Source organism: Lipotes vexillifer, unplaced genomic scaffold, assembly GCF_000442215.2.
Source record: "Lipotes vexillifer unplaced genomic scaffold, Lipotes_vexillifer_v1.1 scaffold97, whole genome shotgun sequence".
Classification (NCBI taxonomy): Eukaryota; Metazoa; Chordata; class Mammalia; order Artiodactyla; family Lipotidae; genus Lipotes; species Lipotes vexillifer.
In genome coordinates, this window is record NW_006775688.1 from 1,331,989 (window position 1) to 1,351,773 (window position 19,785).

The 19,785-nt window shown below is 39.2% G+C and overlaps 1 protein-coding gene across 2 annotated transcripts in view; it reads right to left on the bottom strand.

The window, feature by feature from the left end:
• Positions 1-1,380: 1,380 nt before the first annotated feature.
• The window catches only part of COLGALT2 (collagen beta(1-O)galactosyltransferase 2), a 129,536-nt gene continuing 111,131 nt past the window's right edge, over positions 1,381-19,785 (bottom strand). The window contains exons 9-12 of one of the 2 annotated variants that reach the window (XM_007450152.1): positions 14,352-14,484; positions 13,118-13,245; positions 3,696-3,902; positions 1,381-2,201 (exon numbers count right to left, since the gene is read on the bottom strand). In XM_007450152.1, the coding sequence (XP_007450214.1) occupies positions 1,925-2,201; positions 3,696-3,902; positions 13,118-13,245; positions 14,352-14,484 (745 nt within the window). In that variant the 3' untranslated portion in view covers positions 1,381-1,924. The remainder of the gene's footprint in view (positions 2,202-3,695; positions 3,903-13,117; positions 13,246-14,351; positions 14,485-19,785) is intronic. The other variant, XM_007450151.1, reaches the window with a different exon arrangement.

The window sequence follows — 19,785 nt, forward strand, 5'->3', positions numbered from 1 at the left end:
ACACAAAAATTAATTAAATCTTCCTCCACTCCCAATACCTCAGCCTCCGCCCACCCCTTTAAAAAAAAAACGACATGAAATTCACGCACATCTGCACACACTCAAATACGCAAACAAAGTACAGCATACCCAAGGAAACCTTAGGAATCGCCTAAGGGTTTTTCACTAGCTCCGCAGATTCTCTGTTTTTCTAGACAAAGAGTCAAGCTCTGATAGCTATGTCTAAGCAGTAAAAATCAGGCAGCTGAGATCCCTTCCCTCAGTCTCCTGGCTTATTGGTCAATGCAGAACCAACCATAAGTCAAGAGGGAAGGCCAAAGCTGGTGTTCTGTGGAATGAAGCTGCCGGGTTGTCCTGCAGCCTGGGGCCCTCATGGGGAGCAGGAAGCTTGGTGCACCCAGCAAGGCCACCAACGGGTTCTGCTCCAAAGCATGAAGCTCAGAGTCAACACCCAGGACACGGAGAGAGGAGCGTGTGTGGACAGGATGCTTGCGGAGGGGATTTCTGGAGACCAAGTTTTACTGCTTGCAGGCATGAGAACAGAAACCTAAAGCAAATCATCATGAGATACCCAAGGATCACAGATTGTGGAGCTGAAACAGATGATGTAGTCCAACTCTGCATTTTACATAAAATCCATTTATGAAGAAAGCAGAGAGGTGGTCTGCCCAGGATCCTGACTCCAAGGCTTCCCTGGTTGTTGGTCTAAATCAGTTGATCAGTCCATTGTTTCTAACCAAGGTCTCTCGTCTGAGGTGGAGAATCATTTGTTTCCAGAAGGTTAGAATCTCCCACTCAACAGGCCTCCTTGTAAGAGTCAGGCTGGGAAATGCAGAAGAACCAGATTCTGGAACCAACGTGTCTACACTCACCACTTCCCAGGGGGCAATAAAAGCCTAACACATATGTTTCTCTGCCTTATCCTACAGACATTTCCCCCACATTTTGGAAAATAAATAATTCAAAATAGAACGAAAATCCCAGGCAAGTGTCTAGCCTAAAGATGTGCTCTCCCTCTTAACAGTGACTCATAAAACTCACACCTGCAACTCACTCCCAGGCTCAGGGTGGAGAGGACAGTCTGACGTGCTGGGGCAGCACATGAACCCCCGGGACAGCAATTACACACCAGTCCCAGCCCCTTATATATTAAATTTATCTTCATAAATAGAGAATCCCAACTCAAGCGACCATAATAAAGAAGGCCAAAGTTTGAGCGCTTTCCTCAAATATCTACACAAACCCTCAAATATCTACGAAACTATATGCTCATGGCAAAATGGACACCTCTTCATGAGAGCTTCAATTGCCATGATAGTCAAATGCCAAGTCACACACAGACCCAAATACCCATCCCTGTTGGATAATGGGGACTTAGATAAAGTCACTTCGCAATAACGCTCATGGCAAATGCTTTTAAAGGAAAAGCCCAATTAATTTGATTTTAAATGATCTGATTCCCCCTCCCCCACACCCCGAACTTGGAACATACTCAAGTTTTCAAGGTCACATCTATGACATAAAATGGGTCCACTAGACCAATAGATGTGGTCCAGCTGACTTGGCTGCCAGGCCTACCCATTTATTGACGTGATAGTGTGGTGATCACCTTTCCCTTGGACGAATCTCTGAGCCATGCTGTTCAACCTCAATGTGAGAACGAGTATCATATGGGTAATGAACTGAGGGACAAGGTGTCTGGATTGAAGTTCATCTTAATGGTTGCCATAAAGCCTATTTTCTAGCCATCTAGGAAATTTGGGTTTAGTTTCCCTATTCTCTTCCCCTGTCAAAAATACACTAATTTTGATCAATCACATTAGACCATTTTGGTTAGATGATCGTGACCATGAAAAGAAACTGGAACAAACATATCAACAGCCCATTAGGAAAACCAAAGGGCAGTAAACCCCCCATGGAGCCCTCATAACTCATCTCTCGAAGGCACAGTGTCCAGGGAGGTTGGCGGTGGCAGGGCCTCTGTGTTCTTGGCATTGCGGTAGATGTGACCTTGCTTCCTGGACTTCCAGGAATGTGTCCTGTCCCAGTCAGTGGCCACTGTCTCATTGTCCCAGATGGTTGAGGTCTCCGTGTCACTCAGATACCCTGGCTGGCCTGTGTAGTGTGTTGGGTAGATGAGCAAGGGTTCTGCAGAGAAGGCTTTCAAGTCCCTGGATTCGTAATGCTCCATGTACTCAGCACTGAAAACAAGAGGTGTACAGGTGGGTGAGGGGGCAGGACACTTACAGAACAGGGGAAAAGAGCCCCACTTGTTATCTCTTAAATTCTCATAGATTCATTTGATTATTTTTCAAGTTGTGTCCTGTGTGGAAAATTTTAGTCTACGAACACAGTACAGTTTTCTTTAAAAGCTTTCAGATGGTCTAAACAAATGCACAAAGAAAAACGTCAGGATGTTTCTATTGTATTTGGATAGACTAGTTTAAAAATGAATTTCAGGTCTTATTCTAAAAATTAAGGATTAAGCTCTGTTGGACCATAATAATAAATAAATGTGATCACTTTGTAGAAAATGCTCTGTTCCTGGATTAATAAATTAGGCGGCTGGGAGCTGGATGGCAATGAAGGGTAGAGTGATATGGTGCAGGCTTGGAGGCACACCAGCGTGGCTTTGCATTCCAGCAACAAGTGAGTGTAAAGTGGAGGGACGACTTGCCCTCCCTCCCAGGGCTCCTGTGCAGATTACATGAGGTGACATCTGCTTGGCTGCTAGGTCTCAATTTCCTTTCTGTTGAGGGGATGATGATTGACCTCCATGTTTATGTTGGGAAGCAGAGATAAAAATCAGTCTCCGACATGTTGTCCACCTTTACTGAAGACAGGAGACAAAATGAGCAAGATGCAGGACAAGAACACTCAACTGCTAACATGAAGACCCTCTAGGGAGGAATCACCCAGCAACCGAGAGAAGAAGCCAAGGTTAGAACCTGGTCTTCTGCTCCAGTAATGAATTTAAGGAAGCACTGATCAAGCAGCTATTATGTGTAGAGTTTGGACTAGGCTCTAAGGACACAGAGATAAAAGATGGCTCCTGCCTCAGGGGCTCATAGGTTATTGGGGAGACTGACACATAAACCCATAATTTACCATGCCCTTGATAAGCACTAGGTCAGAGTGAACTCCCAGGCTACAGGAACTCTAGCATCACACTGCCTTCTTCTATGGACACCTTGCTCAGAGGCCACCTCCACTCTCCCTGAGCCTCTAACACATCTCTGTGATTGCAGGTATCACAATATACCACAATGACTGTTCTCGAGTCTGGGCTCCCGACTAGCCTGTGAGCTACTGCCTGGCCAACAGTACACACAATGAACTAAGAAATGAACAGAAAAATCTGAGGTGTTTAGGAAGATGACCTTCACCTTGAGGTGTATATGGGTTTATGGAAGTAAGAAAATCAGAGATGAGAGGACTGAGCAGATTACGTCCAGTTAAACTACCCGCTGGGTATTAAAGAGGACTCCTATGCAAGACTCACCATTTCTGCCTCATCTTCCCCATCTGTAAAAGGGATAATCACTCAAATTGGCCTCTCTGGGTCATGATTATGGAAAGATCACTTAGGAAAGTAGTACCCCTTACAATATATTAAGTATTACCCAGAAACCAAGTAGCATAATTCATGAATGGATTGTGCTCAAGGGATAGGAAGGCAGTTCAGGGTAACTCACACAGGATGCTTGTTGTACATGATTGGCAGAAACTCATCCACTGGTAGCATCTTCCCAAAAGGATTGGCTCCAACAAGCTTCTGTGCTCCTTCCAGAGAGATGACATAGCCCAGAGTCCAGTAAGAATAGTCAGCTTCGACCAGATTTACCACATTGGGCACAGCTTTCTCTGGCTCTTTTAGTTGCATCCTCTTCCTGCCAATATAACTAAAAGGAAATGGGTGGAGGAGAAAATTCCAATTTTAGTATTAGACATCCATAAGAATGCAGCACAGCTTTGTAGACTTTTGAAAGCTTGGACCAAGTGTGTCTTATTTAAATGTATCACACAACAAGGCACATCACATCAACCATGGCTGTCATCTCCCATCAATGGGGCCATTTCTGTGGCTCCACTTATCAACATCCCAACTATTCTTGCCTAGCAGACTGTTGAAGCGTGAAAGTTGAGATGTAGAGATTAAAAGATCTTTCAGAGGTTCGAGACAAGATGGCAGAATAGAAGGACTTGAGCTCACCTCCTCTCACAAAAACACCAAAATCACAACTAACTGCTGAACAACCACCAACAAAAAAGACTAGAACCTACCAAAAAAGATATTCTACATCCAACGATAAAGAAGAAGCCACAGCAAGATGGTAGGAGGGGTGCGTCTGTGATACAATCAAATCCCATACCCACTGGGTGGGTGACCCACAAACTGGAAAATAATGATATTGCAGTGGTTCTCCCACAGGAGTGAGTTCTGAGCCCCACATCAGGCTCCCTGTTCTGGGCACTCTTACATTAGGAGGAAGAGCCCCCACAGCATTTGGCTTTGAAGGCCAGCAGGGCTTGATTACAGAAACTCCACAGGACTGGGAGAAACAGAACCTTCACTCTTGGAGGATGCACACAAGGTCTCATGCACAGTGGGACCTAGGGCGAAAGCAATGACTTCAGAGGAGCCTGGGGCAGAGCTACCGGATGGTCTTGGAGGGTCTCCTGAGTAGGCAGGAAAGAGGCTGTGGCTCACTGTGGTGACAAGGACACTGGTGGTGGAGGTACTGGGGAGTATTCATTGGTATGAGCTCTCCTGGAGGCTGCCATTTTGACCCCAAGAACTGGCCCCACACAAGAGCCTGTAGGCCTGAAGTCTTCCTGAGCCCACAGTTGCCTCCAAACACACCCCTTGACACAACCCTGCCCACCAGAGAGACAAGACCCAGCTCCACCCACCAGTGGGCAGGTACCAGTCCCTGCCACCAGGAAGCCTGAACAAGCCTCTAGACCAGCCTTGCCCACCAGGGGGCAGACACCAGAAGCAAGAGGAACTATAATCCTGCAGCCTGTGGTAGAGAGACTGCACAAAATGTTAGACAAAATGAGATGGCAGAGGAGTACGTTCCAGACGAAGGAACAAGATAAAACCCAAGAAGAGCAACTAAGTGAAGTGGAGATAGGCAATCTACCTGAAAAAGAATTCAGAGTAATGATAGTAAAGAGGATACAAGATCTCAGAAAAGGAATGGAGGCACAGACTGAGAAGATACAAGAAATATTTAACAAAGGACTAGAAGATATAAAGAACAAAGTTGAACAATACAAAAACTGAAATGAAAAATAGACTAGAAGCAATCAATAGTAGAATGAATGAGGCAGAAGAAAGGGTAAGTGAGCTGGAAGACAGACTAGTGGAAATCACTGCTGCGGAACAGAATAAAGAAAAAAGAATGAAAAGAAATGAGGACAGTTTAAGAGGCCTCTGGGACAACATTAAACTCATAAATATTCACATTATAGTGGTCCCAAAAGGAGAAGAGAGAGAGAAAGGGCCTGAGAAAATATTTGAAAAGATAATAGCTGAAAGCTTCCTTAACATGGGAAAGGAAGCAGTCACCCAAGTCCAGGAAGTGCAGAGAGTACATAGAGGATAAACCTAAGGAGGAACATGCCAAGACACATAATAATCAAATTGAGAAAAATTAAAAACAAAGATAAAATATTAAAAGCAATGAGGGAAAAGCAACAAATAACATACAGGGAATCCCCATAATGTTATCAACTGATTTTTCAGGAAAAACTCTGCAGGCCATTAGTGGCATGATATACTTAAAGTAATGAAAGGGAAAATGGTACAACCAAGCATACTCTACCCAGCAAGGCTCTCATTCAGATTTGATGGACAAATTAAAAGCTTTACAGATAAGCAAAAGCTAAGAGAATTCACCAGCACCAAACCAGCTTTACAACAGATACTAAAGGAACTTCTCTAGGTGGAAAAGAAAAGGCCACAACTAGAAACAAGAAAAGTATGCATGGGAAAGCTCACCAGTAAAGGCAAACATACAATAAAGGTAGGAAATCATCCACACACAAATATGGTATTAAAACCAGCAATCATGAGAAGAGGAGAGTACAAATACAGGATATATGAAATGTACTTGAAATTAAGAGACCAGCAACTTAAAACAATCTTGTATTTATATAGACTGCTATATCACTGTAACCACAAACAAACAAAAAATCTACAATAGATATACACACAAATAAGAAAAAGGAATCCAAACAAAACACTAAAGATAGTCATCAAATCACAAGAGAACGAAAGAGGAAAGGAAGAACGAAGACCTACAAAAACAAATCCAAAACAATTAACAAAATGGCAACAAGAACATACATATAGATAATTACCTTAAATTTACACGGATTAAATGCTCCAACCAAAAGACATAGATGGGCTGAATGGATACAAAAACAAGACCCATATATATGCAGTCTACAGGAGACCCACTTCAGACCTAGGGACACATACAGACTGAAAGTGAGGGGATGGAAAAAGATATTCCATGCAAATGGAAATCAAAAGAGAGCTGGAGTAGCAATTCTCATATCAGAAAAAATGGACTTTAAAATAAAGACTATTACAAGAGACAAAGAAGGACACTACATAATGATCAAGGGATCAACCCAAGAAGAAGATATAACAATTGTAAATATATATGCACCCAACATAGGAACACCTCAATACATACGGCAAATGCTAACAGCCATAAAAGGAGAAATCAATAGTAACACAATAATAGTGGGAGACTTTAACACTCCACTTACATCGATGGACAGATCACCCACACAGAAAATCAGTAAGGAACACAGGCCTTAAATGACACAATAGACCAGATAGACTTAATTGATATTTATAGAGCATTCTATCCTAAAGCAGAATACACATTCTTTTCATGTGCACATGGAACATTCTCCAGGATAGATCACATGCTGTGCCACAAAGCAAGCATCAGTAAATTTAAGAAAATTGAAATCATATCAAGCATCTCTTCTGACCACAATGCTATGAGGTTAGAAATCAACTTCAAGAAAAAAAAAAAACTAAAACAAAACAAAACACCCAACACGTGGAGGCTAAATAATGTGCTACTGAGCAACCAACAGATCACTGAAGAAATCAGAGAGGAAATCAAAAAATACCTAGAGACAAATGAAAATGAAAACGCATTGATTGAAAACCTATGAGATGAAGAAAAAGCAGTCTTAAGAGGGAAGTTTATAGCAATACAATCCTACCTCAGGAAACAAGAGAAATCTCAAACAACCTAACATTACACCTAAAGCAACTAGAGAAAGAAGAACAAACAAAGCCCAAAGTTAGTAGAAGGAAAGAAATCATAAACCTCAGAGCAGAAATAAATGAAATAGAGACAAAGAAAACAACAGAAAAGGTAAATGAAACTAAAAGCTGGTTCCTTGGAAAGATAAAATTGATAAAACGTCAGCCAGACTCAACAAGAAAAAAAAAAAAAAATAGGGAGAGGGCTCAAATCAATAAAATCAGGAATGAAAAAGGAAAAGTTACAACCAACTCCACAGAAATACAAAGGATCACAAGAGACTACTACTATCAACTATATGCCAATAAAATGGACAGCCTAGAAGAAATGGACAAATTCTTAGAAAGGTACAATCTCCTAAGACTAAACCAGGAAGAAATAGAAAATATTAACAGACCAATCACAAGTACTGAAATTGAAACTGTGATTTAAAAACTCCCAAACAAAAATCCCAGAACAGACGGCTTCACAGGCGAATTCTATCAAATATTTAGAGAAGAGTTAACACCTTCTGAAACTGTTCCAAAAATTGCAAAGGAAGGAACACTCCCAAACTTATTCTCTGAGGCCACCATCACCCCGATACCAAAACCAGACAAGGATACTACAAAAAAAAGAAAATTACAAGCCAATTATCACTGATGAACATAGACACAAAAATCCTCAACAAAATATTAGCAAACAAAATCCAACAAGACATTAACAGGATCATATATCATGATCGAGTGGGATTTATCCCAGGGATACAAGGATTTTTCAGTATCCACAAATCAGTGTGATACACCACATTCACAAACTGAAGAATAAAAACCATTATGATAATCTCAATAGATGCAGAAAAAGCTTTTGATAAAATTCCACATCCATTTATGATAAAAACTCTCCAGAAAGTGGGCATAGAGGGAACCTACCTCAACATAATAAGGGCTATATATGACAAACTCACAGCTAACATCATTCTTAATGGTGAAAAGCTGAAAACATTTCCTCTAAGATCAGGAACAAGACAAGGATTTTCACTCTTGCCACTTTTATTCAACATAGTTTTGGAAGTCCTCCACAGCAATCAGAGAAGTAAAAGAAATAAAAGGAATCTGAATTGGAAAAGCAGAAGTAAAAAAAAAACTGTCACTGTTTGCAGATGACATGACTCTATACATAGAAAACCCTAAAGATGTTACCAGAGAACTACTAGAGCTCATCAATGAATTCTGTAAAGTGACAGGATACAAAATTAATACACAGAAATCTGTTGCCTTTCTATACACTAACAACAGAAGGTCAGAAAGAGAAATTAAGGTTACAATCCCATTTACCATTGCATCAAGAAGAATAAAATACCTAGAAATAAACCTACCTAGGAATGCAAAAGACCTGTAACTCCAAAAACTATAAGACACTGATGAAAGAAATCGAAGATGACAAGATATACCATGTTCTTGGATTGGAAGAATCAATACTGTCAAAATGACTATACTACCCAAGGCAATTTTCAGATTTAATGCAATCCCTATCAAATTACCAATGGCATGTTTTACAGATTTAGAATAAAAAACCTTAAAATTTGTATGGAAACACAAAAGACCCTAAATAGCCAAAGCAATCTTGAGAAAGAAAAACGGAACTGGAGGGATCAGGCTCCCTGACTTCCAGCTATACTATAAAGCTACAGTTATCAAAACAGTATGCTACTGGCACAAAGACAGACATATAGATCAATGGAACAGGATAGAAAGCCCAGAAATAAACCCACACACCTATGGTCAATTAATCTACAACAAAGCAGGCAAGAATATACAATGGAGAAAAGATGTCCCTTCCATAAGTGGTGCTGGGAAAACTGGACAGCCACATGTTAAAGAATGAAACTAGAACATTCTCTAATACCATACACAAAAATAAACTCAAAGTGTATTAAAGACCTAAATGTAAGACCGGATACTATAAAACAGAGGAAAACAGGCAGAACACTTTTGGACATAAATCATAGCAATGTCTCTTTGGTTCCACCTCCTAGAGTAATGAAAATAAAGACAAAAATAGACACATGGGACCTAGTTAAACTTAGAAACTTTTGCACAGTGAAGGAAACCATAAACAAAATAAAAAGACAATGTACAGAATGGGAGAAAATATTTGCAAACAATGTGAACTACAAGGGATTAATCTCCAAAATACACAAACAGCTCATGCAGCTCAATATCAAAAAAAAAAAAATCCACCCAATCAAAAAACGGGAAGAAGATCTAAATAGACATTTCTCCAAAAAATACATACAGGTGGCCAAAAGCACATGAAAAGCTGCTCAACATCACTAATTATTTGAGAAATGCAAATCAAAACTACAATAAGGTATCAACTGACACTGGTCAGAATGCCCATCATCAAAAAGTCTACAAACAATAAATGCTAAAGAGGGTTGGGAGAAAAGGGAACCCTTCTACACTGTTGGTGGGAATGTAAATTGGTACAACCACTATAGAGAACAGCATGGAGGTTACTTCAAAATCTAAAAATAGAACTACATATGATCTAGCAACTCCATTCCTGGGCATATAATCCGGAGAAAACCGTAATTCAAAAATGTACATGCAGCCAATGTTCAGAGCAGCACTATTTACAAGAGCCAAGACATGGAAGCAACCTAAATGTCCACTGACAAAGGAATGGATAAAGAAGATGTGGTACACATATACAATGTAATATTACTCAGTCATAAAAAAAGAATGAAATAATGCCATTTGCAGCCACATGGATGGACCTAGAGATTATCATAGTAAGTGAACTAAGTCAGACAGAGAAAGACAAATATCATATGATGTCACTTATATGTGGAATCCAAAAAAATGATACAAACGAACTTATTTAAAAAATAGAAACAGACTCACAGACTTAGAAAACAAACTTATGGTTACCAAAAGGGTACAGTGGAGGGGAGGGATAAATTAGGAGGTTGGGATTAACACACACACACTACTATATATAAAATAGATAATCAACAAGGACCTACTGTATAGCACAGGGAAATAAATATACTCAATATTTTGTAATAACATATATGGGAAAAGAATCTGAAAATTATAACTTAATCACTTTGCTATACACATGAAACTAACACAACATTGTAAGTCCATTATACTCCAATATAAAATAAAAATAAAAAAACATTTCATAACAAAAAAGGTCTTTCAGATCATTTCCCAAAGATGGTATAGGATTTCTAGCTGTGTTTACAGTGGATGGAAGGGGACAACAAAGGCCAGATGTGAGAATCCTGAGTTTGCTTTCAAGTCCCCAGAGTTTCAGCCTGGGGACTTGACATTTTCTGCACAGTTCTCCAAATTCTGGTGGTAAACACAAGACAGAAAATGCTTTGGGAAAGATATAGTCCACAGTAAAAGACCTAGGAAGCCAAGAATAGCCCCAAGGGGGTTTCCTCCAGGGGAGAATGAATGACAACACTTGCCTGGCTTTCTCCCTCTCACCCAGCTCTGCCTATGCTTCCTCCTGGGTCCTGTCTTCCATGAACAGCTTCTGCAACACAGGATGTACCCTCAGCCATTCCTACCTTCCCCAGTCTACTCACGCATCTGTGATCCATTACTTTTGTCTGGAGCCTAGTTGTTTCCACTTGCCTGGACCAAGTTGAGGAGGTCCGGCTTCCTACCTGCTAGGTAAAGCTGACTTGCTCTATTTTGCCCTAAAACTATCTCTTTCAACATTCAAGGGATCCCACTTATCGAAACATCCTAGGATTTGTAGAATAAGTCTGTGTTCACCTTCAGTTCTTCTGAGGACAAATATACCTGTCTCTCAGCCAATGTCTCTTCAGAGCAAAGAGCCTGAATTTCTCTCATGTACCAAGCGGAAGAGAAAATCCTACTGAGTGCTTGAGATGTGGCCAGAGTGACTGAGGAACTGAGTTTGTACTCAATTTATTAATTTTACTAAATTCAAATTGTAATTAAAAAATTGAAGATGTGTAAAGTAATATTTTCTGTTAGACAAAATGTATTATTTCAGTAGGACTACAGTTTACTTCAACAGTTGAAAATTTAGCCTCTGGATTGAGATGTGTTATACACATGAAATACATACTGCATTTTGAAGACAGTATGAAAAAGGAATATAGACTATCTCATTAATAGTTTTAAAATATTCGTTATATGTTAAAATAATATTTAATATGTTAGATTCAATAAAATGTATTATTGAAGTTAATTTCACTTATTTTTATCTTTTTAATATGATTACTAGAAAACTTTAAATGATGTTTTTCACATTATATTTCTACTGACATGCTGCCCTAGATGATTTCAATGGCTTGTTCTATTCTTCCCACTTACTATTTTCTTTTTCTGGAGAAACTTAATACTGCAGTCACAGACAGTCTATCTGGTTTCATGTTTTGAATTCAAATAACATTTGCTTTATTCATTTCAGAAAATGAGATGTGAAAAATTTGAAACCACTAATTCTTTATGATTACATAATAGATTTCAATGAAATATTTTGACTTGATCAGTCCGGGAAATTTAGGAAACATCTTTTTTTCCTGTATCCTTACCAGGACAATAACTTTTCTTTCTTGGATCTGTCGGTACTTTGTCCTGAGAAACGCATCAACCAAATTGGAAGTGAACTGGGATGTATGTCACCTCTAAGCCTTAGACTGCCCAAGTCCAGTCCTCTGTGATTCCAAGGCTTAAGTGAAAATCACCTTTGCATATGTCATGTAAGCATAAAATAGCTTTCGGGCTCCATGCCTGTGGGGCCTTAACCACAGGCTGCAGAGCCATAGATTCAGAAAGGCTGAGGTGCGGGGACTTCTGGAGGATTTTAGGAACAATGATCTGAAGAGACAGTGCAGAATCTAATCACGTGACAGGGTGCCAGTCTCTTTATTACATAGTCCTGGGTCTATTTCCCACAGGTTACTTGAGCCATTACTGGGTTTCTTTTGAGCTCAGAATGGTACATTTTCTAAGAGAACAAGTATTCCACCCGGGCCCATAGTTCAGTTTCCCTCCAAGGACGGGAGGAGCAGGGACAGCTTGTCTGCTGCAGCTGCTCCAAAGGAACAGCCTCTGATTTGATGAAACTGCCTTTGACACACAGCTGGGAAGTGAACATAATGCTTGGGAACTTTCTGCCTCATTGGAGGGAAGTAAAAAGTGTCATCTTAGCATAAAAAGAAAAAGAGAGAGCTCAATTCCCAGAGGTAGCAGGCAACGAGCATTAACTAAATTGTCAGTTTGGAGCCAGTACTCCCTTGATGAGCCTGGTTTTTCTAAGACAGCCTCTGAGCCTCCACTAAGCCCAGCTTCAGTGTTCTCCCTGTTTGCACAGCTTCCCTCCCCAACAGGAGCTCTCCCACTGACCTTCCAAACCTCCCACACCATCAGAGGCTACAGAGGAAACCTGTTCTCCTGGGAGCTGAGGCTCAAGTGTGACACAGGAACCTTGCCGTTGAATGGATCCTCCCTCTACATACCCCCTCCATGTACCACACTGGTTCATGAGTGGATTTCTGCTGTGTTCCCAGGTGAACACTCACTCTGAAGGCCCTTGATCTGTAGGTAGACTCCAGGTCTCAAAGGATCTCCCAAAGTTTCTTTCTCACCCTGAGGAGCATAGAGTTGCAAAATCCAATGGTTATCCCCTACTCACTTCTTGTTTCTGGGAACATTTATGGAGAGAAAACCAGGTAAATGGAAGCTTGAGCTGCATCTCCTACGAGCTGGGGCTCTCTGCCCCTTGGAAAGAACTGAAAGCCTCTCAGTACTCTTTGAACAGCTTGTCATCTTGTCACTCACATCAGTTCCCAATCCAGCTGGACTCGATCAATATCATCCATCAGCTTCATAAGCTTCTTCTTAAACTGATGCTCAAAACGCACATCATCCTCAATAACAAGAGTCTTCTCCAGCTCTCGGTCAATTACCTGTAAAGGTCAGTGGGAAGATACCTTATGAAAAGTTGATACTTATTTATCTAATAAAAAATAGGTATCAAAAAGTCAAAAGTATAGTAGCACAACATAACTGGAATCTAAGCAAAAGTCCATCAACAGTAAAATGGATAAATAAACTGTGGTGTATTTAAAGCAATGAGTGTAAATGATCTACAGTTAAATGCAAAGTTATAGGTGAATCTCACAAATGTAATGTTGAGAGATTGAATGGAACCACATGGTGTGTACACATAATAAAAGGAAAAATGTAGACAAAACTATCCTGTGCTCTCAGAAGTCAGGACAGTGGTCACCCTTGGGGAACTGATGGCTAGGAAAAAATGCAGAGAAGGGCTGTGCTTCTGGGGTGCTGGTAACCAGTTTCTTGATGTAGGTGCCGGTTAACCTGGCTGTATTATTTAATTTGTGAAATGTCGTTGGCCAGTATCTTATGATCTACATATTTTTTTCCTATAAAATTTAAAGTTTATCTATAAAACAAAGTTTCTTGAATAAAAAAGATAGGCATAGACTGGATCATTAAAAGGGAAAAGGCCCTTTCAAGAGGACTTTCTTTGGGGACTCTCTTTCCTTGTGGGAACTGACCCTTAACCAAGAACCCCACACTTTAATACCACCCCTATCAATGTCTGATCTGTAAGACAGGGGTTCAAGTCCTGGCTCTGCCCCTTCTTGCCTGAACAAGATAACTATTTTCTCTTGGGTAAAATGGGCCCATCTCTCCTAACCCATCTCATATGACTTCCGGGTGATTTCTTATACTGAGTCACTTAATAAATGATGACATGCTAGATAAACACAAGGCATTCCTACTAAGGATGAGGATGCATCACTAGTAGTGTGGTCCCCAGAACGTGGGTGTCTCCCCCTATCATCATCCCAAGTGGCACCAAGGCTACCCTTCCTTGTTTGTCACTGGCCTTGTGTCAGAGGGAGACATAAGGCAATGACAGCTTCCAAGCACACTCCCAGAACAGTTATGGGTTCACTTTATATCTGGCCCGAGTTCACCTACAAGGTCCCACTCTCCTTCCTCCTCACTAAAGAACTGTACATTGAAATGAAGCATTATTTACCTCTTTCCAGACAGAGTAGTGGCTAAGGAAGCAGCCAATTTCACCCCTAGTTAGAGGCCTGGAGGAGTAGGGATCTCGATATCCTGGCAGCATTTCAATATTCAGGGCCTTCAGCTGGCTTGTGTTGAGTGCCCTGCAAGACAGAACATGCCCCAAAATTAACAGGTTGAGAGGTCCCCACCACAGAAGCCAGAAGGAAGAGTTCTGCATATTCCCCAGAGCCTTTCTGCACACTGAGGACTCCTCATGTTTCCCATTATTCCTTAGGAGCTCCTCAGGGTTAATGTGTTGTGGTAGCATTATGAGCTTTGTGAGGACAAGAAAGAGTCTTATACTCCATATACCCCTCGCACTGCCCAACACAGTTCTTAAGTGTCTTCACTATTGACAGCTTTGAAAAGGTATTTTCCTAGTGAAGGGGAGTGGCTAACAGAAAGCTTAAATACTATTAAACACTGGAAGGGATGAGGACAGGAAGGAATCAGAAGAGAAACTGTGTGCATGTGTACATCTTTCCTTTGGACATAAAAAAAAGGTTAAAGATAAAAATGCAGAGAGAATCTTGTAAGCAAGAGAGAAGTGACTCACTACATACAAAGTATTCTCAGTAAGATTAATAGCTGATTCTCATCAGAAACCATGGAGGCCAGAAGGCAGAAGATTGATATATTCAAAGTGCTGTGACTGAAAGAGACCATCAACCAAGAATTCTATATCTAGTCAAGCCAGCCTTCAAAAATGGAAAAATTAAGATATTCCCAGATAAACAAAAAGAGTGTCACTAGTAGATCTTCTCTACAAGAAATACTAAAGGGAATCCCTTAGGCTGACATGAAAGGAAACTAGAGAATAACTCAAATCCACATAAAGAAAGAACAGCACTGGTAAATATAACTGCATAGGTATCAATAAATACAAATAATGTAAGTGTTCTTTTTATAACTTTTCCCCTTATCTGATTTAAATTATAGCTGCATAAAGCAACAAGAGCAAATAATGTATAAAGAACATTATGTATAAAGAAATAATTTGTGTAACAATAGAACAAAGGAGGGGGGAAGGAATGAAGCTATATAGTAGCTAAGTTTTTATACAGTATTGAAGTTAAGTTGGTATTTTTCTATTGAGGTATAGTTGACGTATAACATTAGTTCAGGTGTACAACATAAGGATTCAATATTTTGTATATTTTGTGAAATGATCCCATGATAAGTATAGTCAGCATTCATCACCACATAGCTACAAATTTTTCTTGTGATGAGAACTTAAGATTTATTCTCTTAGCAACTTTCAAGTATGCCATACAGTATTATTAACTGTAGTCACCACATTGTATATTATATCCCATGACTTATTTTATAAAAAAGTTTATACGTTTTACCCCTTCACCTATTTCATCCACCTCCCAATCCCACCTGTGGCAACAAATCTGTTCTCTACGAGTTTTGTTTTGTATGCGTTTAGATTCCACATATAAGTGATATCGTATTTGTATTTCTCTGACTTATTCCACTTAGCAAAATGCCCTCAAGGTCCATCCATGATGTCACAAATGGCATGACTTCCTTCTTTTTCATGGCCAAATAATATTCCATTGTATATATACACACATATTTTCTTTATCCATTCATCCAGTGTCAAACACTATGTAACTTCCATGTCTTGGCTATTATAAATATTGCTGAAATGAACATGGGGGTGCATATATCTTTGAGTTAGTTTTTTAATTTCCTTTGGATAAATACCCAGAAGTGGAATTGCTGGATCACATGGTAGTTTATTTTTTTGAAGAACATCTGTTTTCCACAGTGGCTGCACCAATTTATTCCCAACAGTGAACAAGGGTTCCCTTTTCTCCACATCCTTCCCAATACTTGATATTTCTTGTCTATTTGATAACAGTCCAATAAGTGGGAGGGGAGATCTCATGGTTTTGATTTGCATTTCCCTGATGATGAGTGATGTTTCTCAACTTTTCATGTATCAATACCTGTTGGTTTTCTGTATGTGTTCTTTGGAAAAATATTCAGATCCTCTTCCCATTTTTAAATCAGATTTTTTTTTTTGCTGTTGAGTTGTACGAGTTCTTTATATATTTTGAAAGTTAAACCCTTATCAGATATATGATTTGCAAATATTTTCTCCCATTCGGTAGCCTGCCTCTTTATTTTGATGGTTTCCTCTGCTGTGCAGAAGCTTTTTAGTTTGACACAGTCCTACTTGTTTAATTTTTTGTTGTTGTCACCTTTGCTTTTGGTGTCAAATCCAAAAAGTCATCACCTAAGCCGGTGTCAAGGAGTTTATTCCCCGCTGTTTTCTTCTAGGAAGTTGGTATTAATATGAACTAGATTGCTATAAATTAAGATGTTAATTGTAATCCTCAGGGCAATCACTGAGAAAATAACTAAAATATATATATAGGAAAAGAAACAAAGGAATTAAAATGTTAAAGTAGAAAATATCTTTTAAACATAAAAGAATGGACATTCTTATGCCTCATAAGAATGGAGGCAAAGAGGAACAAATAAGACAAAAGATGTATCGAAAACAAATAGAAAACAGCAGGTGTAAATCCTACCTTATCAGTAATCGCATTAAATGTGAATGAATTAAACCCTGTAATCAAAGACAGAGCTTAGCAGAATGAGTTTTTAGAAAGACGATCCAACTATGTGCTATCTCCAAGAGACAGACTTTAGATTCAAAGGCAAATAGGTCTAAAGTAAAAGGATAGAGAAAGATATACCATGTAAACAGCAACCACAAGAGAGCTGGAGGAGCTATACTGCTGTAATATCTGACAAAAAAATTTAGACAAAATTACCAAAGGAGAATATTTTATAACAGTAAGAGTCAATCCATCAGGAAGACATAATTATAGATACATATGCATCTTACAACAGACCAAAAACATGAAACTGACATAACTAAAAGGAGAAACAGAAAATTCAAAAATAGTGGGACACTTTAACACCCCATTTTCAGTAATGTATAGAACTAGCCAGGAAACAGAACCAATTAGACCTAACATTTATAGAACACTCTACCCAGAAGCAGCAAAATACACATTCTTCAACTGTACGTGTAACATTCTCTAAGACCATATGTTAGACCATAACGACTGTACAGACCATAAAGCCTCAAGTACAGTTAAAACGATGACTGAAATCATATAAAATATGTTCCACAATCATGATGAAATTAAAAATTGATAGGAACTTGGAGAATTCAAATATGTGAAATTAAACAACACACTCCTTAACAGCCAATGAGTTAAAGAAACCACAAAGGAAATGAGAAAATATTTTGAGAAAAATCAAAATGAAAACATAGTATACCAAGGCTTACAGGATGCACCTAATGCAGTACTTAGAGGGCTAGTTACAGCTACAAACGCCTATGATTTAAAAAAAAAAAAACCAAAACTCAAATAATCTGCTTTTCCATTTTAAGAAACTAGAAAAAGAGCAAAGTAAACCCAAAGCAAGCAAAAGGAAGGAAACAAAGACTAAAGTGGAAATAAATGAAATGGAGAACAGAAAAATAGAGAAAAAACAAGACCAAAAGTTGATTCTTTGGAAAGAACAAAATTGATAATCCTTTAGCCAAATAAAAGAGAGTATAAAGAAGATGTGGCACATATATACAATGGAATATTACTCAGCCATAAAAAGAAACGAAATTGAGCTATTTGTCATGAGGTGGAAAGACCTAGAATCTGTCATACAGAGTGAAGTAAGTCAGAAAGAGAAAGACAAATACCGTATGCTAACACATATATATGGAATTTAAGAAAAAAATGTCATGAAGAACCTAGGGGTAAGACAGCAATAAAGCCACAGACCTACTAGAGAACGGACTTGAGGATATGGGGAGGGGGAAGGGTGAGCTGTGACAAAGCGAGAGAGAGGCATGGACATATATACACTACCAAACGTAAGGTAGGTAGCTAGTGAGAAGCAGCCGCATAGCACAGGGAGATCAGTTAGGTGGTTTGTGACCACCTGGAGGGGCGGGATAGGGAGGGTGGGAGGGAGGGAGATGCAAGAGGGAAGAGATATGGGAACATATGTATATGTATAACTGATTCACTTTGTTATAAAGCAGAAACTAACATACCATTGTAAAGCAATTATACCCCAATAAAGATGTTAAAAAAAGAAGAGTAAACTCAAATTATTAAAATGAAGAAAGAGAGGGCAATCCCTACTGACCTTATGGAAGTAAAGAGGATAAGAAAATACTATGAACAATTATACATCAACAAATTAGATAACCTGGATAAAATGGACACATTGCTAGAAAGATACAAACTGACTCAAGAAATAGAAATTCTGAATATACCTATAACAAAGTAAAGAGGTTGAATTAGTAAAAAAAAAAAATGTCCCACAATACAGTCCAGGACCAGAGAGCTTCACTAAAGAATTCTGCCAAACATTTAAAGAATTAACACCAATCTTTCATAAACTCTTACCAAAAATAGAAGAGGGAACACCTCCCAACTCACTCTATGAAGTATTATCCTGATACCAAAACCAGAAAAAGCCATCACAAGAAGACTACAGACCAATATCCCTTACTACTATAAACAGAAAAATCCTCAAGAAAATACAAGTAAACAGAATCCAGCATCACATAAAAGGCATTATACATCATGACAAGTGGGATTTATCCCAGAATTGCAAGGTTCGTTAACATGTGAAAAAAAGTCATGTGATGTTTGTCTGTTAATTATTAACAGACAAAAATCACATGATCATCTCAATAGACATAAAACTTGACAAAAATCCAACTGTATATGGATTAAATGTTTATATTCTCCTCAAGTTCACATGTTGATGTTATTAGGAGGTGGGGCCTTAGGTCATGAGGGTGCAATGCTCATAAATGAGATTAGTGCCCTTATAAGAAGAGACACAGAGCTTGCTTTCTCTCCTCTCTCTGCTGTATGAAGGCACAAGAGGATAGCCACCTACAAACCAGGAAGGGGTCTCTCACTGTAATCCAGCCATGCTGGCACCCTTCTCTGGGACTTCCCAGCCTCTAGAATTTCGAGAAATAAATGTTATCTGAGCCACCTGGTCTATGGTAACTTGTTACAGCTGCCCAAACTAAGATGCCAACACCCTTCCATGATAAAAAACACACAACCCAATCAAGGCCATCTGTGAAAACACTACAGCTAAGATTGTATTTAATGGTGAAAGACTGAATGCTTCTCCCTAATATCAGGAAAAGTCAAGGTTGTCCACTCTTAGCACTTCTATCCAACATTGTACTTGAGGATCTAGCCAGGGTAATTTAATTGGGTAAACAAAATAAAACGATATTCAGGTTGGAAAAGAGGAAGTAACACTATCTACATTTGCAGATGACATAGCCTTGTATAGAGAAAAATCCAAAGGAATACACAAACTGTTGGGCTGCACCT